Source organism: Electrophorus electricus, chromosome 11 (genome assembly GCF_013358815.1).
Source record: "Electrophorus electricus isolate fEleEle1 chromosome 11, fEleEle1.pri, whole genome shotgun sequence".
Classification (NCBI taxonomy): Eukaryota; Metazoa; Chordata; class Actinopteri; order Gymnotiformes; family Gymnotidae; genus Electrophorus; species Electrophorus electricus.
In genome coordinates, this window is record NC_049545.1 from 8071585 (window position 1) to 8088419 (window position 16835).

General features: G+C 40.8%; 1 protein-coding gene across 1 annotated transcript in view; it reads left to right on the plus strand.

Annotated features, from left to right (window-relative positions):
* The window catches only part of marveld1 (MARVEL domain containing 1), a 34810-nt gene extending 27312 nt beyond the window's left edge, over window positions 1-7498 (plus strand). The window contains exon 3 of the mRNA XM_027025210.2: window positions 6571-7498. Within this exon, the coding sequence (XP_026881011.1) occupies window positions 6571-6674 (104 nt within the window). The 3' untranslated portion in view covers window positions 6675-7498. The remainder of the gene's footprint in view (window positions 1-6570) is intronic.
* The last annotated feature ends 9337 nt before the right edge of the window (window positions 7499-16835 follow it).

Below are 16835 nucleotides of genomic sequence, written 5' to 3' on the forward strand. Positions count from 1 at the left end.
GCATAATTCAGCCATTTTTTTCCCAAAAATGTTTTATGTCGAGTTAATTTCGGTTTGATCTCCACCTCCATCCACCTCTTAGTTGAATTGGTGTGGAATTACCCTAGTTGAACCTTCTAGAAACCTCAATCAAATGTTATGTGTAGCTGCTGACTAGTCCTGCACAGGGGTTAGGGAGAAACATGGCTCATATGTACAAAACTGTTTGGTTTATGTCAATTTATGGAATCTGGTCTAGCTTGTGTGTATATGCCTGGTAGCATGTTTGTCAATTTAATTTGTAATACTGTGTCAGGTTAATCTTGTAATCTTCTGTGTAATTAATTGGAATGAAATACTTTTTTTTCTTAATACAGTTTTTAACTCCTTTTTTGTTCATTTATTTTTGTTAATTTGTTAGATTTTTTTCATTGTTTTATTTAAAAAAAACACAGAATTAGCTATTTACTTTCATATTTTAAAGCAAGACAGATGAAACTTTGAGGCCTAGTAGACTAACATTGGTGTCTGTAGAGAGTTACCTGTGCTCCTCAATTCTCCTCACTTTTGGTTTGGCTACTTAGTGGGACATTCAAGCAACAAGTGCTGAAGAACCCTTCCTCCTGAATGCCTTGTTACTTATTGCTTGCATCAGTTTACAATCAATAGAGTGACCATTCAACAAACTGGTGCTCTCTTGTATAGTCTGTTGTTTTGAAATCTGTGTAATGACTTTTATTTGGGGAAATTTACTACCCTCAAAAATAATGAAATATAAAATATTTGTTTATTTAGTGCATGTGGTGTAATTTGTAGCTGACATATTAGCTAAGAAGAGACAGAACAAGATTTACAGAATTTAATTTGGAAACTGTCAGAAACTGTTCCATGTATGCATTAGTTATCCTTTTTGTTCTAATATCAAAGTATTTAAAATTGTCACTGCCTGTTCTATTCTGATTTACATCACAGCTGTCTCTCTTAATGGCATACCGTAAACATTCAGTGCTTCCTACAGGCCTTCCTACGCTTGTGGTGTGTGTGTTTGTGTGTGTGTGTGTGTGTGTGTGTGTGTGTGTGTGTGTGTATAGGAGAAGAAGAGGAGCTTTTGTACATTTTGTACTTCTTCTTGTACGTTGCAGTTGTTGTAATCTCTGGGGTCATGTTTATTTGGAGAGCGCGTGCTGGGTCAGTGTGAAGGACCAGGTGCACAACCTCCCAGATCGGGCAAAGCACTGTAGTGGGTGTTAAGTTCCACCACAAGTAGTGATAGCAACACAAACACCCACATAATGGTCACTATCTATTCTGTGATCTCCCTGTTGTGCAGTGTAGTTTCTGTAAATTATTGTCTGTGGAAGCTATCGATCACAAGCTCTCTGAGGGCCTTTAAAGCTCTGTTTTCTCCTCAGCCTCAGCTGCTTCTCATCATACACCACCTGAGTTTTCACATGCCCATCCTCTTATGCACCCACACCTTCCCTGTTGCCTCTCACTTGCAATTCTCTTGCCTCCCTGGGGGCTTGCTGGCTCCATAGACAGCCAGACCCAAGTAAACGCATGCGACTCCACTTCTCTCGTTCAGTTTCAGCCCAAAATAAACCCAGACACGAGGCTGAATGTTGACAAATACAAAGAAGAAATGTGCTAGTATTGAGAATGATGTCTTATTGCTGCAAAATAAGGAAAGGAATAGTTATTTTGACTGTTTGATTTAGCTAGATTGCTTTAAAAATTCTAGAATGTTTGCTAAAGTTGAAAATCACATGTTCACATGCTCTGTCTCTCTCTCTTTTTCTCTTTCTCTCTGTCACAAGATAATTTGCTATTGTGGTAAGTTGTGGTCAGCATTTATGACTCACAGCAAGGCAAAGCAAGTTTATTTGTATAGCACAATTCAAGTAACAAATATACACAATTCAATAATAAATGTGTACAGAGCATAATATATACTAACTAATTAAATCTAATCTATATTAAATATAGATTTAAAATACAATATATATCCCATAAAGTAATTTCCTAAAGGTAATTACCTTCCTAAAGTTATGCAGAACATGGAGTGATGAAAATCTAAATGAAAAACTTGAGTTTCACCAAACAATAGATATAAGCTTGAAACACTCACTGAGAAATGATTGCTCCTCAGACTTTTTTCTACCATTGTACCAGAACCATACTTCACTGAACTGATAATAGAGAAATTAAATCTACAGTAGGTGAATGTAAGTGAAAAGTCATGGACTTCTGTATGTGAAGTTCATGCAAGGAGGTCTGGCATGGAGACACATCTTCCAGCATGAAATGAAAGAGGTGGTTTCACCTTTGGCCTTAACAGGCATGCCATCTGCTATGTGGATTTCTGATTGAATTGCACTCTATGATAATACATTAAATGCACACGGAGGGCTGGATGTGGGTAGTACAGAACAATATTCTCTATGGAATTTATGCTCTTTGCAATAAATTCAAAATAGTCTTGCTCTCTCTCCCCCCCTCTCTCTCTCTTTGCCTTTGGCCAGTGTTATCTGCTGGAGCAACCTACATATTCTAAACCACATTGAAAGCAGCAGATTACTCTACAATTGTTTTAGCCTCTTGTATGAGGTCCGTTAGGCACTGGAAATGCTTTAGGATGCAAAATGTTCTTTTTTTAATACTAAGCAACACTCTTTATGCTCCACATTAGAATGTTGTACAGAGATGGAGTTTTAGCTGCTTAATTGTTAGGCCATGGTTTGGTGGGTTTGCAGCCACTATGACATTTGCAATAAATCTTGCGAGGCTAGCATGCCACAGTCATGAACGAAGTCAAGTCAGGTACCATTTCTTATTTTTCACAACTTTCTTTTGCATTACCTCCACATAAACTGTAGATCTGTAACATAAGAATGAGATCAGAATAGGTGCATTTAGTGTAAGCCATACAATTTTTTGTTGTTGTTGTTTTGTTGTACAAATAAATGATAATTTGATATTAATAGGGATAATTTGATAGTGATATTTGCTATGGAGCTCTCACTGATATTGTATAAGTTGTTTTTAGTTATGCTTTTATGCTGAGATGATGTTTGATGCTACTTTGGTTTGTAATAGTTGTTTCCTTTCCAAACCTTTAGACTCTTTTATATAAATTCCCCTTTGATGCATTCATTTTCCATTATATTAATATGTTGACCACAGAAGTAGGCGCTGTTCAAGTATAACTGGTTTGGAAATATATATATATATATATATAAAAGACTCTTAAAAGGCTGTTGCTGATATTTGGAGAAGGGCCCAGTCAGAGTATTCTGAATATTTTAGTCACATGGAGCAAACGCTTGCCCTTGTGACATATAAGAACTTGACATGAGAGGAGAAAATGTGCTCTTTGTGGAGGAGTTTAAGTGTCTCAGGACTTTGTTCACTACTGATGGAAAAGGGGAGTGTGGGATTGACAAATGGATCAGGTCAGCTGCAGCACAGTTGCAGTCTGTGATGGTGAAGCAGGAACTTAGTTCTAGGATGAAGCACTCTGTGCTGATATGTTTAATGAATGAAAGAATAAGATTTAAATACATTTACTGCATTTGTCAGATTCTCGTATCCAGAGCAACTTACATATTTATCAATTTGATAACACATGCAGTCCCTGCAAACTGGACCCATGACCTGGATATTAATTGCATTATGCTCTACCTGTTCTACCAGGTGAACTATGAACAAAAACTATGATCATGCACAAAAGCAGCAGAAATTAGGTTTCTCTGCGGGGTTCTTTGTCTCTTACTATGTGACTTGGTGTAGCGCTCCAAGCCTCAGATTGGCCTCAAAGTACAGCCACTGTTTCATAAATGACAGAGGAGCCAATTGAGATGGCCACCCGGTCAGCTGTTCTAGGAACATTCCACTGGAAGGAGGTCTAGAGGCAGACCAAGGACCCACTGGATTATATCTTGCAGCTGTCCTGGGAAAATCTGGGTGTCCCACAAGAGGAGCTGGAATCTGTTGCAGGGAATAGAAAAATCTGGGCTGATCCTCTCAGCCTGCTACCACTGCGACCCTGGCAAGGAAAAGTGGAATGATGCTGATAATAAATATCATTGGTTTGTTTATGTTTTCTACTATGCATTAGTTTTAGACTGTTTAGAGTGATATGTCTTTGTCTCATATGCTAAATTCTGTATTATAAAAAGTTCAAGTTACTATTACCACCACCAAAAATAATGTAGAAGCCTGCCAGTTTCCTCAGTGCAATAACAGTATTTTTTCAATGTTTTGTTTGTTCTTTATAAGATCATATTAAAAGCAGGATGGATCTTTGGCATTAGTATTATTCCTTCTGCTGGAGGATATGAAAATGAGCATACACCAGCATCTCAATTTAAACAGACCCACAGTATGTTACTCACTTTTCAGTGCTGAAGAGGTCAGTAGGCATAAGGGCTACATATCTTTCTTACTATAATCATAATGAATAAGCTTTATATTGCTCATCAGAAGAACACTTGGGGGAGAGTTTCTAGTTTTCTCAGAAGTGAGGCTATTATCTGTGCATGCCCTCACTAAACAGTTGCTAAGCTCAGTTATACAGTTTGTTAAGACACTGTTGCAGGACATCCAAGGCTTTTAACACTTCTCTTCTTATTATTGTGAGCACATGGACATGCTTCCCCCTTCAGAGGGACTGGCTGTAGTGTTGGTGTGGGCGTTTGTGAGAATGGACTCATATTTTCAACTTTATTTTGTGCTTGTGTCTAATGTATCACTCACCCCATAGAACATGCACTGGTAACCACACATAATCTAATAGTGTGTTTAGATTAATATGTTCATATTTCATATACTAATTAAGCACCTCATACAGCTATTAATTTCTCTCCTTATACTTTACATTAGGTATTAAAAACTCCACTCTTGGCAGTGCAAACATAGCCAACTTTTTCTGCATTTTTCATTATATGTCTTTCTGGGCAGGGAAAGCATGTCCTTTTATGCCTACAGCTGTTGCTGGTCCCTTGTGACTCTTGTTACTCTGTAGCAGTGTCAATGCCTATTTATTGCTGCTATTGATTTCTGCGCATCATGTGGCCCTTTGGACTTTCATGGCAATTCTCTGACTCCTTGACCTTCACACACACTGCACTTCCCCATGCTGACTCCCCTCAGATAGTGGGCCAGAGCTGTTAAAATAAGCCACCACTAGATAGGCCTATCGACTGGGACGCTGTCTTCCTTGGGCTCTATAATAGCTGTAGTAAGACTCTTAGGTTGCTTCAGTCAATAAAATCTGCTTGTCTCTTTCACTGGCTAAGAGGGCCTTTGTCAGCACTGGGAAAAAATTAAATATGCAATCGAACAGCTTCAGGATGGAGTTTATGGGTGTGATAAAAAAGAGGAAAATGTAAAAAATGAAGTGAAAATGCAGATAGATTTCTGCTTGTACACATAAATCTTGCAAGGTTGTTTGACGAAGGGCAGTGTTGGTGGGGGAGAGAAGCAGATTACTCAAGCATTATTTAGCAGAAAATGGACAGAAGAGTATCCATGAATTTCTGCAGAGCTGTTTCTTGTTTGTGCTCTGCTGCTAAGCAGCTGGCTTCTTCTCTCAGCTTTAGCCATGCCACAACACTTCTGGCTTTCTCCCAGCTCTGACACACAGAGAGGACTATAAATAAGACAATACAATATTCAAAATAATCTGTAGTGCCATAAAATATAGTCCTAGACATGACATTCACTTTGCCAGATTTCATATAACTTTATTGAATTATATAAGAGGGATGTTCCACTATTAAATGCTAAGTAATAGTTTACTCACTGAAAGATTAATACCTGCATTTCACACTTCAGACTGACAGATTTTCGGTATCATTTGAACTAATTAATAACCAAAAATAAATATTTAGATGCATTTCACAACTTAATGAAGCTACTAGAAACATGTGATCTCAACACAGTGTCAGTGAGTAGCAGGATATTTAAGAACTCATCTATAGTGTTCTGATGAGGTCCAGACTGTAAATATATGGTTAGGCGCATTTGTTCTGAAATGCCATTGTGTCTCTTATTAGCATGGCTTATAATTGCCCCAGGGCAATATCTGAGATTTGAGTATACTGACTGACAGCAGTGACATTATAAAGAAGAGATTATTATGGATGTGTTAACAATTTAGTGACAGTATGTGTTCATACAAATGACTATGTGAACAACAGCCTAAAGATGTATTGTTCCAACCTCAAGCAAATGAAAGTTGTAGTTGTCATGGCACGGCCCCCTCCTCCTAGACTCCTCCCCATATTCGTCTGACATCGTAGGTTTGTGTGTGTGTATGTGTGTCTATATTGCCACACCCCTTCCTTGTTTGTCGGTACCTGTTACACCTGTACTTTGTAAGTCATCATTAACATGTATATTTAAGTCCTTGTGTAATCATTCTTTGTTGATGTTTGACCTAGTGTATGCCACTGTTAACTGCCTTATCATATTGTCGAAGCCCTTTTACTCGCATAATACCTTTTATCTTGTTTTAGAGTGGTCTTGCTGTTCATGTTTTATGTTTGTTTATTATGTGTAAAACTTAAGTGTTTGTTTGTGTGAACACAGCTCAACACTGCATCCTGCCTCACCTCCCAGCATTACAGAAACACCAACGGCTGAGAGATGCTGCAATCCAAGGCAAAAAGGTAGAAGGAAAAGAAGTGGCTTAACCACCCTAACTCAACCCAAGTGGAGGAACCCTTCATCCTGGTGAGCAATCTCCTTGCCAGTGCAGTGAGGGAGAGCTCTCCTGGGAATATTTGGGGGGCCTTGTGGGCGAGGGTTGGACTATCCTATCTACCTTCCCTGGACTACTGGGAGGATGAATCTGCAGGGTCTTACCTGCCCTCCATGGACTTTCAGGATGGTTATGAGCATTATAGCACAATGTGGACTATGATGACCGTAGTCTCAGGTCAGATGCGGGGTCTGACCACTCTGTGGACCTTTCAATGGTGGAGGAGGCCCTCCATGAGGATCCCACTGCAGAGAAGGAAATGGGGTCAGGGGACTCTGATAAGGATGAGCCACTGGCACCTAAGACTTCACCAAGAGCATGTCACTCTAGAGCCCGCAAGCGTCCCTGTGTTTCCTTTGAAGAGGCTTCATCACTGGCACTGAAGTCATTAAGGGATGCTCCCTTAACTGGAGTACAAGACCCTAAAGCTCTGTGCCTGCACTTCAGCTGAAACTGGGAAAGGCGGATGCAGTGGGGGCTTCTGTCGCAGCACAGCCCACACCTTCTAGACCCCTCCCCATCTTCATCTGACATTTTGTGTGTGTGTGTGTGTGTGTGTGCGTCTACATGGCCATGCCCCTTCCTGATTAGTCGGTTACCTGTTACACCTGTCCTCTGTTAGTCATCGAAAACATGTATATTTAAGTCCTTGTGTATTAGTCAGTCTTTGTCTGTGTTTGCTGTTATCTGCCTCATCGTATTGTCAAAGCCCCTTTACTTGCATAATACCTTTTTGTCTTGTTTTAAAGTGGTGTTGCTGTTTGTGTTTTACATTTGTTTATGTGTAAAAATAAATGTCTGTGTTTGTGTGAACACGGCTTGTCTCTGCATCCTGCCTCACCTCCCAATGTTACAGTAGTCAATTAATTGCAATATATGTGTTGACTTACTTACACACAAATTGAAAACAGCAGGATGCTGTAATTTGCTGCTGTGTAATTTTAGTATTCTGCTTTTACTAGAATTTAAATCCCCAGTCAGCAATTGCTGAGGCTGGTACAGAAATAACAGTTATATCATGTTCATTTATTTAAAGCTGATCTTGTGGCCTGTTTTGACAATTACTCATTGGGATTTTGTACTACTATCTTTGGTTGTGAATTCAGATTGAAAAAGCAACAAACATCAACTTAACGCAGTTCCTACAAGTGTTCTGAGGGTATAGTAATGGAAAGAATAAAAAGGCAGAACAGAGATTCTAGCATTAAATAGCATGTGGCAAAGCCCAGAATGTCATAAGCTGATATATGCAGAGGCTGTGTGGTAAATATAGCTCATATTCTCTAGTTTTCCCAAAAGGGAGTTGGAACCAGACTGAGTTTGGCTTAATGAAAGTACCTGCCCCAGTTTTCCCTGTAGTCAGTGCTCCCTCTCACTCTGAGGGGAGGCTTGGGTAGGGATAGGGAGGGTAAGAGTACATAATACTGCTCCAGGTAAACCATGGACTATGACAAAACTATCTGTGCTCTGCAGAAAGTCAAGCATGTCATGTGTGTAATAGAGCAATATTAAGTATTTAGGAGTTTAGAAAATTCTTTCCTGGGGTGGCTGGGGGTGCAGAGTAGGCGGTTGGTGCAGAAGGCAGGAGCGGTAGCTGAATAGTTTTCATTTAGACCAGACTTGCATAGTTCTAATAGTAATGTCCCCCACTGCCAGCTCCTGTCTTAATAATCTGGAGAGATGGCTTGACGGGACAATAGTATTTATAACATTGTATTATCAGTATTAGTATATTAATAGTATTTACAAAATTGTTACTTATAATCTAACTTGATACGCAGTGGACTACAGCAACAAGAACACTATGATATTCATTTAGTCAGCTGGAAATGTAGTAAATCATTGAAAGAAAATGTTTGGCTTTTTCCATGTTTGGAAACCAACATGTTCAATGGCACTTCCAGAAAATGCACCCTGCCCCCACCCAAGCATTACTAAAACCCCCAAAGACAAACAAAAACCTGCATCTACTGATACTTTATACTCCACAAGCTCCTTTTCTCGGACCACATGTGGAAGAAAGATCACATTTGAACACCATTAGTCTGACATTAATATTTACTCAGTCAGGGTTGCCATAGAACATAGTGTTGGCGCTGACCAATATCATTAGTGGAGAAATTGAATGAGCTGCTCTCGGCATTGGACCACCATCAGTGCCTGCGTTGCTAGCATCCAAGCGAGCGCCAGAATTTCTCATACATTTGACATTTCCTGTCGCTTCACAGTTTTCTCCACTCATTCTCCTCATAGTGTATATCTTTGCTATGCTTCTTCCTTTTAAAGAAAAAAAATTTGTTTTTCACCACATTACAAGTGAATGCCAATGAACCTCACCTGTGCGTTAAAGAGCCTAATGTATGATATAACATGGCAAATAATTGTGTGGATACTGAGTTAAGGGTGTTTGCTTTGTATGACAATGTATTCTTGTGTTTTTTACTATGGTTATAACTTTCAAATACTTTGTGCAATGTCAGGGTGGAAAAAAGATTACACGTAATCGTGATTGCATTTGCAGAATGTTTGCTTAGTGCTAGCTGATGCACTTTAAACTGTATTTAAACATGCAAAGTGAGTTTGGAGTCAGTGCCCAAATAATGGTAGACACAAGAAAATGTTCTTATGTTCTTATTTTTGGGGAAATTGTTCTTATTTTGAGGGACATTGATGTGATGAAAATATAATTTGACAAGCAAGACTAAGCATGATTCAAAAGGGAAATGTGATATTTCAAAAACAACAGCACCTATGCTTTAATGAAATGCAAATACTTAAATGCACTTCATTATTCACATTATGCACATAGAATGTACATGTTTATGCAAGGTTCAAAATCAGTCTTTACTATTATTTAGATATATATTTTAGATGTACTGTAGGCAAATGACCCATTAGCCAATACGATCTGTTCCTCTAAAGAATATTATCCAGTTTTATGTACTGAATGTGAGTAACCCCACTGCACACATCTCATGCATTTCCTTGATCCAATGTTTTGAAGCACTTCTGTTTGTGAAGCATGCCAATAATCCAACATCTGATGTGCCAGTACTTCCTACAACAACTATGTGTAACAGTGCTCTGATGCTAGAGTCTCAGTGAGCTTAACCTTACTCAAGGTAGCCTAAAACTATTTTGCACCCAAGCCTATAGCTATCAGGTCCTATATTGATTTTATTTCTATGTTCCATTATTAAAAGGAATAGTGATCCCTGCAGTGTTTTCACGTCACAGAACATGCTATTATTACTACGGTTTAGAAAATGTATTTCATTTGAAGTCATGGGCATTGATATCAAGCCCAATTTAATTGTTGTCCTATGAAAGCAAATATTCTAATCAGGATTGTTTTAACATGTTTTAAAACTGAAATTTACTATTTACCATGTTTTAGTGATAGCTCTGAAGATACATGGATAGATAAACTAGTCATGTTCAAAAGATTGGGATGTAATTGATTTTCTTTCTCTCTCTTTGAAATAGCAAACATCAAAAAGTGGCTGCTGTATTTTAAATGTGCCTTTGAGGAAAACTCAGGATAACTTCTTTACTGAATGGAACTTAAGAGGTCAGATATTTTTACCCACAGTTTTGAACAAACACCATAAAGCTGTTTGACATTGATATCTCAGTATTTCAAGACCTGTAGAAACCAAAATTGAGTTGATGAGCTTATGTAATAAGAGACATAATTTTAAAGTATTTCTTTGCAACCTGTGGAGATCAAAGATGTGCATGATCAAAAAGAAGGCAGGCTTATGCAATACTTTTTCATATAAAAAGTGCTTTTATGACTTATCGGTTAAATATTGTACCAGCGAAGCAGAGATAGACATTTTTGTAGCTATGAAATAACGGTACAGCAACGTCTTTTGTTGTTGTTTACTCAGGGGGAACACCAACAAATCATAACTGGCTCTCTACTGTCTTCAGACAGAGATTATATGGAGTGACAAGATGCCTGGCTCAAAGAACATCAAAGACCTATTTAATTTATAAGTGCAAAAGGTGAGCACTTATCCATTCCCAATGAGAGTAATTTTCCTTGTTTTATATATATTGTGAATACAGTGGACTACATATTTTCTCACATGTATCTCACATTTATCTCACAAATAACATGACATCTTAAAGGAATTTAATGGTGTCCTTTAAGTTCACTTTCAATTAAGCAATTATCAAATTTCACACAACTGAATAATTAAATCTATGAAACAATATCCTACACATTATTTTTCTTTTAAGCTATTCATCTGATCAGCTAAAGCCTGACACTCTATGATGTTGCCCCTTGACATTATATACAGTGCCAAATTAACCTTTGATTAAAATCCATTAACATCTTTTAACAATTCATTTCAGAGTGCTATTGATCAAAACAGGAACGTTGTCTTTTTTACCTGTAGATGGCTGTCACGGAACGCTCGCCTTCTCCGAGTCACGTGGCTTGGCTCGCCACGTGTAGTGGGAGGGTGGTTTTGTTTGTAACCACACCTGCACACACCTGCACCTTGTTCGTCTAAATGTATATAGACCTGTGTCAATGTGTGCAGGGTGTTGGTTATTGTAGGCGTAATGTGTGGATGTTTCATGTTAATGTAAAACGCTCTCTTGTTTCTTGTATCTGTCTAACGTTAACCGTTTCATGTTCCTTGTGTATGAATGTTGCGAGTGCCGTTAGTGTTTCATGTTAAATGTTAATAAATGTACGTCCCAGTCAGTGGAGTCTGTGCGTCCTGCCCCTCGCCCTGCGGCACTCGGGCCACCGCACATTATAATGGCAATTTTATGAATAACACCATCCAAGCTCAAATGACTTTTTTGGGGCATCAAATATGATAATGCACCATTCTTATGAACAGGAGTTTTTTTGTACAAACAGCTCTGTTTACGAAGGTCATTTACAACAGTTAGGTGAAGTTATGAGTTTTTGCTGAAACTGTTATGGCACATTTAATCAAAATGACTGATGAAATTAGGAAGAATTTATGCTAAGTATCAGATATTTAAGATAAGAATCTGGTCCTGTATCTCTCTTTGTATCCTAATTTTGATCCTCAGCAAGTACACTATCATATGGTCACACATATAAGTTGCTTTGAATAACCGTCTGCCATATGATGTAAAATATAAAGTGAAAAAAATTATAAAATGTTGCATGAGGCGCAGTGACTACACAGTTAAAATGATGAATGCCAGCTTCGATGAATATGAGCCCTGCATCTATACCGTGTTAACAGAGATATCAAACTTTTCAGAGGACCATATAAATCGCTTTCCAAAGTCGTCTGCCATATGATGTAAAATATAAAGTGAAAAGAATAAGAAAATGTTCTTGCAAGAGGCTGTGACCACATGGTTTAAAAGATGAATATCAGCTTCGATTAATATAGGCCCTGCATCTATACCGAGTTTACAGAGATCACAAACTTTTCATAGGACCATAAGTAACAATTAATTAAGTAATAATTAAAATTTATGTTAATTTGAATGTCTACATTCAAATGTCTACACTGAAATTAGGAACTTTGTTCGCTCCTATAGTTACAACCTACTATAAATCAAGATAACAAATAAAACAATAAGCTTGACTTTGAAATTCACTTTCTAAATTTTTGCCTCATAATGTTGAGACTCCTAATCATGATACTATTCCAGCCAGCTGTATTTTGGGATGGGATTCACATTGGATTCATTATAGTCCAATGTTCTGAAGTATGGAACCAAAGCAATAGATTTTGTTACATGGAGCATTGTAGCATACACTACAGGCCTGCGTTCTGTGAGGAAATGGAGGAGATTTGTCAAATTTAATTTACTTTCTGTTGACCTACATCCATGAAGGCATCATACACTGTGGGGGAAAAAGTGTGGAGTTTATTGTGGCTGCACTGTATTATGTAAAAACAGCACAATGATTAGTGGAGTTGCAATAGTGGAAATTAAGTCATATCAATGTTATATTGCTTTACAGCAGCCTAGTTACTGTGATGTAGGCAACACATAGGGAGCGAGAGGCGAGGTAGAACAGACTTGTTCTTTATTATCTATTAGGATTTGAATAACACAAAACAACTCTAAGTCGAAGCTTCTTCATGGTAGCAGTGTTGCACTGATGGGCACTTGAGGTCTCGATCACTAAAGTGCAACGCTGTTTCTCCAAACCTGCAGGAATATATAGTGACAGGTGGTAATGAGGAGCAGGTGTCTCCTGTCAAAAGGCAGGTGATTGTGAATGGCGCAAATTAGTGGTACGGTCCTTGTCTGGAGTGGGTGTGTCCCTCCCTGTAGGAGACTGTAGGAGCCTGCCATGACAGAACCTCCCCCCCCCCCACGACCCCGCCAGGGTCCTGGAATGCGGCCAGTAGAGTGGGCACTGTGGATGTGGGTTGGCTGCCTTTATTCGTCGGTCCACCTCCCAGTCCAGAGATGCCAAAAAGCAGGAGGGAGCGCGAACAGGCTCCGAGCTCGTCAACAGGGTCTCCGCACTGCTCCCCAGGCCTATGGGTGACCTGGAACTGGAACCTGGAGAAAAAGATTGACCACCTAGCCTGTCTCGCATTCAGTCTCTTGGTGGTCTGGAGGTATTCCAGGTTCTTGTGGTCCATATACATGGTAAAGGGGTGCTGTGCTCCCTCTAGCCAATGCCTCCACTCCACGAAGGCGAGCTTCATGGACAGCAGCTCCCGATCCCCAATGCCATAGTTCCGCTCTGCTGGACTCTGTTTTTGGGAGAAGTATGCGATATGCCATAGACCACCTCTCTCTCTTGTATGCTGAGATAGCACAGTGCCCACTCCTATATCAGAGGCATCCACCTCCACCACAAAAGGTCTCTCTGGGTCAGGCTGTTGTAACACTGGCAAGGTTGAGAAAGTGGTCTTGAGCTCTTCGAAAGCTTTCTCTACCTTGGGGGTCCATTTGATCCTTCAGGCTGGTCCCCAGAGCTGGACTCTAAGGGGCCTCGCTAGTTAGCTGAAGGATCAGATGAACCTCCAGTAGAAGTTGGCGAAGCCAAGAAAATGCTGTAGTGCCTTACGTGTGAGTGGTCTAGGCCAAGCCATCACTGCCTCCACCTTGCCTGGTTGCACACTCCCTTCTTGGATGGCATACCCCAGAAAGTCCACCTTCTTGCAGTGGAACTCACATTTCTCTATTTTGCAGTATAACTGGTTCTGTAACAGAGTTCAGAGTACGGCCCGCACGTCTTGCACATGTTGGTTCCAGGAGGAGTAGATCAAAGTCGTCAATGTAAGCGACGATGGATCTTCCCAATAACTCCCTGAGAACCTCATTAATGTAGGCCTGGAATATAGATGGAGCCATGGCCAGACCATATGGTAAGACCAGATATTCATAATGGCCAGTGGACGTGCTGAAGGCCATCTTCCACTTGTCCCCCTCCTTGACCTGGATTAAATTATAGGCACTATGCAGGTCTAGTTTTGTGAAAAACTTGGCTCCTCTCAGCTGTTCCAGTGCTGCTGGAACCAGGGGGAGGGGATACGGGTACTGCAACAGCAGTTTGTTGAACCCCTGGTAGTCCACGCAAGGTCTTAGGCCCCCATCCTTCTTCTTTACAAAGAAGACTCTGGCTGGGGCTGGAGAGGTAGAGGGGTGGCTGTACCCTTGTTCCAGTGCCTCCTTGATGTATTGGTCCATTGCCCATTCTTTCTCTTGGGAGAGGGGATAGGTTCTACACCTGGGGTGTACCATCCCCTCTTTGAGGGTTATAGTGCAGTCCCAGCCCTGATGGGGTGGGACCTGCGTGGCCTTCATGAGGCTAATGACCTGTGCCAAGTTCTCATACTCCTGGGGAATAGGGATCTGCTTATCAGCTCTGGGGCTCTCTATTGAGGTCACTGTTAGTGGCACCGCCGGCTGCATGAGGGCATTCACTCCAGGATTCGGTTCTTAGCCCACATCATCTGTGGGCTGTGAGTCCTCATCCATGGCAGTCCTAGTGTAATAGAGTGAGAGAGGGAGGAAAGGAGAAAGAAGGCGATGCACTCTGAGTATCCACCTTGGGTGATGAGGAGGACACAGGGAGTGACAAGAGTGATGTATCCAGGGCCTACCGGGCCCCTGTCCAGGGCTTGCATGCTTAGCGAAGAGGGTAGGGCGATGGCTTTGATCCCTAGCCTCTTTGCGAAACCCCAGTCCATGACATTCCCTGCAGCCCGCGAGTCAACTAGGGCAGAGGCAGAAAGCAACCAACACTTGTATGACACCTCCACCGGCACTTTAAACATAGAGCGAGACTGGGAACAACTCATCGCATTGTTGCCTCTCCGTTGGTCTCCCCTCTTGGGCTGTACTCCTGCTGCATCCAACTCCTCAGGGCTGTCGGTCTGCCTGGCAGGTCCGGTTATGTCTTGTTGTGGTGAATTCTGGTGTACACACCGACGTTTCTCCTGTAGGAGGCGGTTGAACGTTATGGCAAGGTGAACCACCTCGTTCAACGTGCTAGCCTCCTGCTTGCAGGCTAGTTCCACCTGCAGTTCTGCCCTTAAGCCATTTACAAACGCGCCAATCTGCGTGGGTTCGTTCCACCGCGTCCCCGTGGCCAGAGTCCAAAACTCCATGGTGTATTCTGCTGCAGATCTCAATCCCTGCTTCAAGCGTAACAGCGCTTGTCTGCAGAGCCTCTCTTGGTGGGGATGGTTAAACACTGCTCGCAGTTATCTGTACTGGAACTAAATGATACAGTACCAAGTGTCTAATGCTTTATAACAGTATCGCAGTCTGTCACATTTATTAGAAACCCACGATATTGAAAACCTTTTTCTTTATTTTCTTCTTCTCAGTTTTTTTTTTTTATTTCTTAGAGAATTAACAATAATAAAGTGTTTAAAGAAAGCTTCCGTTGCAGGCTATCAGAAAAAATAAAATAAAATATTGAACTACAGCAATAACCTAACAGTTACCAACACCCACCTGATCCACCAGATTATGTATGGCATAAAAACAAAGTGTATTGACCTATGCTTAAGTATCAGCGATGCACATTCTAACTAGCCCATAACAAAAGGATAAAAAAACTACTATACTGCACAATTCTATCATACAGGGCACATACAGGTGCATGCCCCTAACTGTCATGATTAGCCCCTCCTAGAGTCTCTGTCTCCATGGTTCCATGTCTAATGTATTTACTTTGCTTCTGTGTTTTGGTTCTTTCTTAGTTTAATTTTCTCTGCCCCTCATTTGTATCACTGTACAAATGGGCGCGTGGGGCAGGACGCACAGACTCCCTTGACATGATAAAAATGTATTAACGAATAACATAAAAGACAATGGTGGCACTCACACATAGTAACAACATTAAGCACGAACACACTTAAACAGAACATCAACACGAACATGCATAAACAGTTTACATCAACACTAACACCTACACTAACAGCGACATAAGCAAACGACATCAACAATGACCAACGAAGAGGCACACACAGATGGGGGTTTAAATAGACAGAACACTGAACCCCGTGCAGGTGTGTGCCATCACGGAGGGCGTGGCTACATACACATGTGAACCCCCCTGCATGCGGCAGGCCGTACCATGTGACTCGTGTGTGTGTGTGTGTGTGTGTGTGTGTGTGGAGGGGGATTACTTCGTAATTGCTCCTTGTTACACTAACCAAGTCTAGATAATAAGGATACCTACTGACATAAGGAGGCAGCGCACAGGTGCAATTGTGCAAGCAGTTGCACTTGTAAAGGTGGTAGATGACCCTGCCCTACAAAAGTCTTGGGTATATTTAGTTCATTAGCCTTGTCTGGTAGTCCATTTAGGCTATATCCAAGGCTAGGGGAGCAAATCTCACCAAAGGATCAGGAACTAGGGTTCCCAAGGCAGTTTGTTGTTGTTTACAACTTAATTCTAGCAACTCCTGCGATGTCACTGATGCAAAGCTGTACTTGCCTTTGCATGTCCCTTGGACAACACCAATGATAGGGAGAGATGAACCTGCTACATGGGCAATCGCTGGTTCTCCATACCCTCTTGCCCAGGCTTATGCCCTGGAGGAGACACACCAGCAATGAGCCTTTAAACTCATTTGGCATAGAGTGAGGTGCCAGGGTCTGC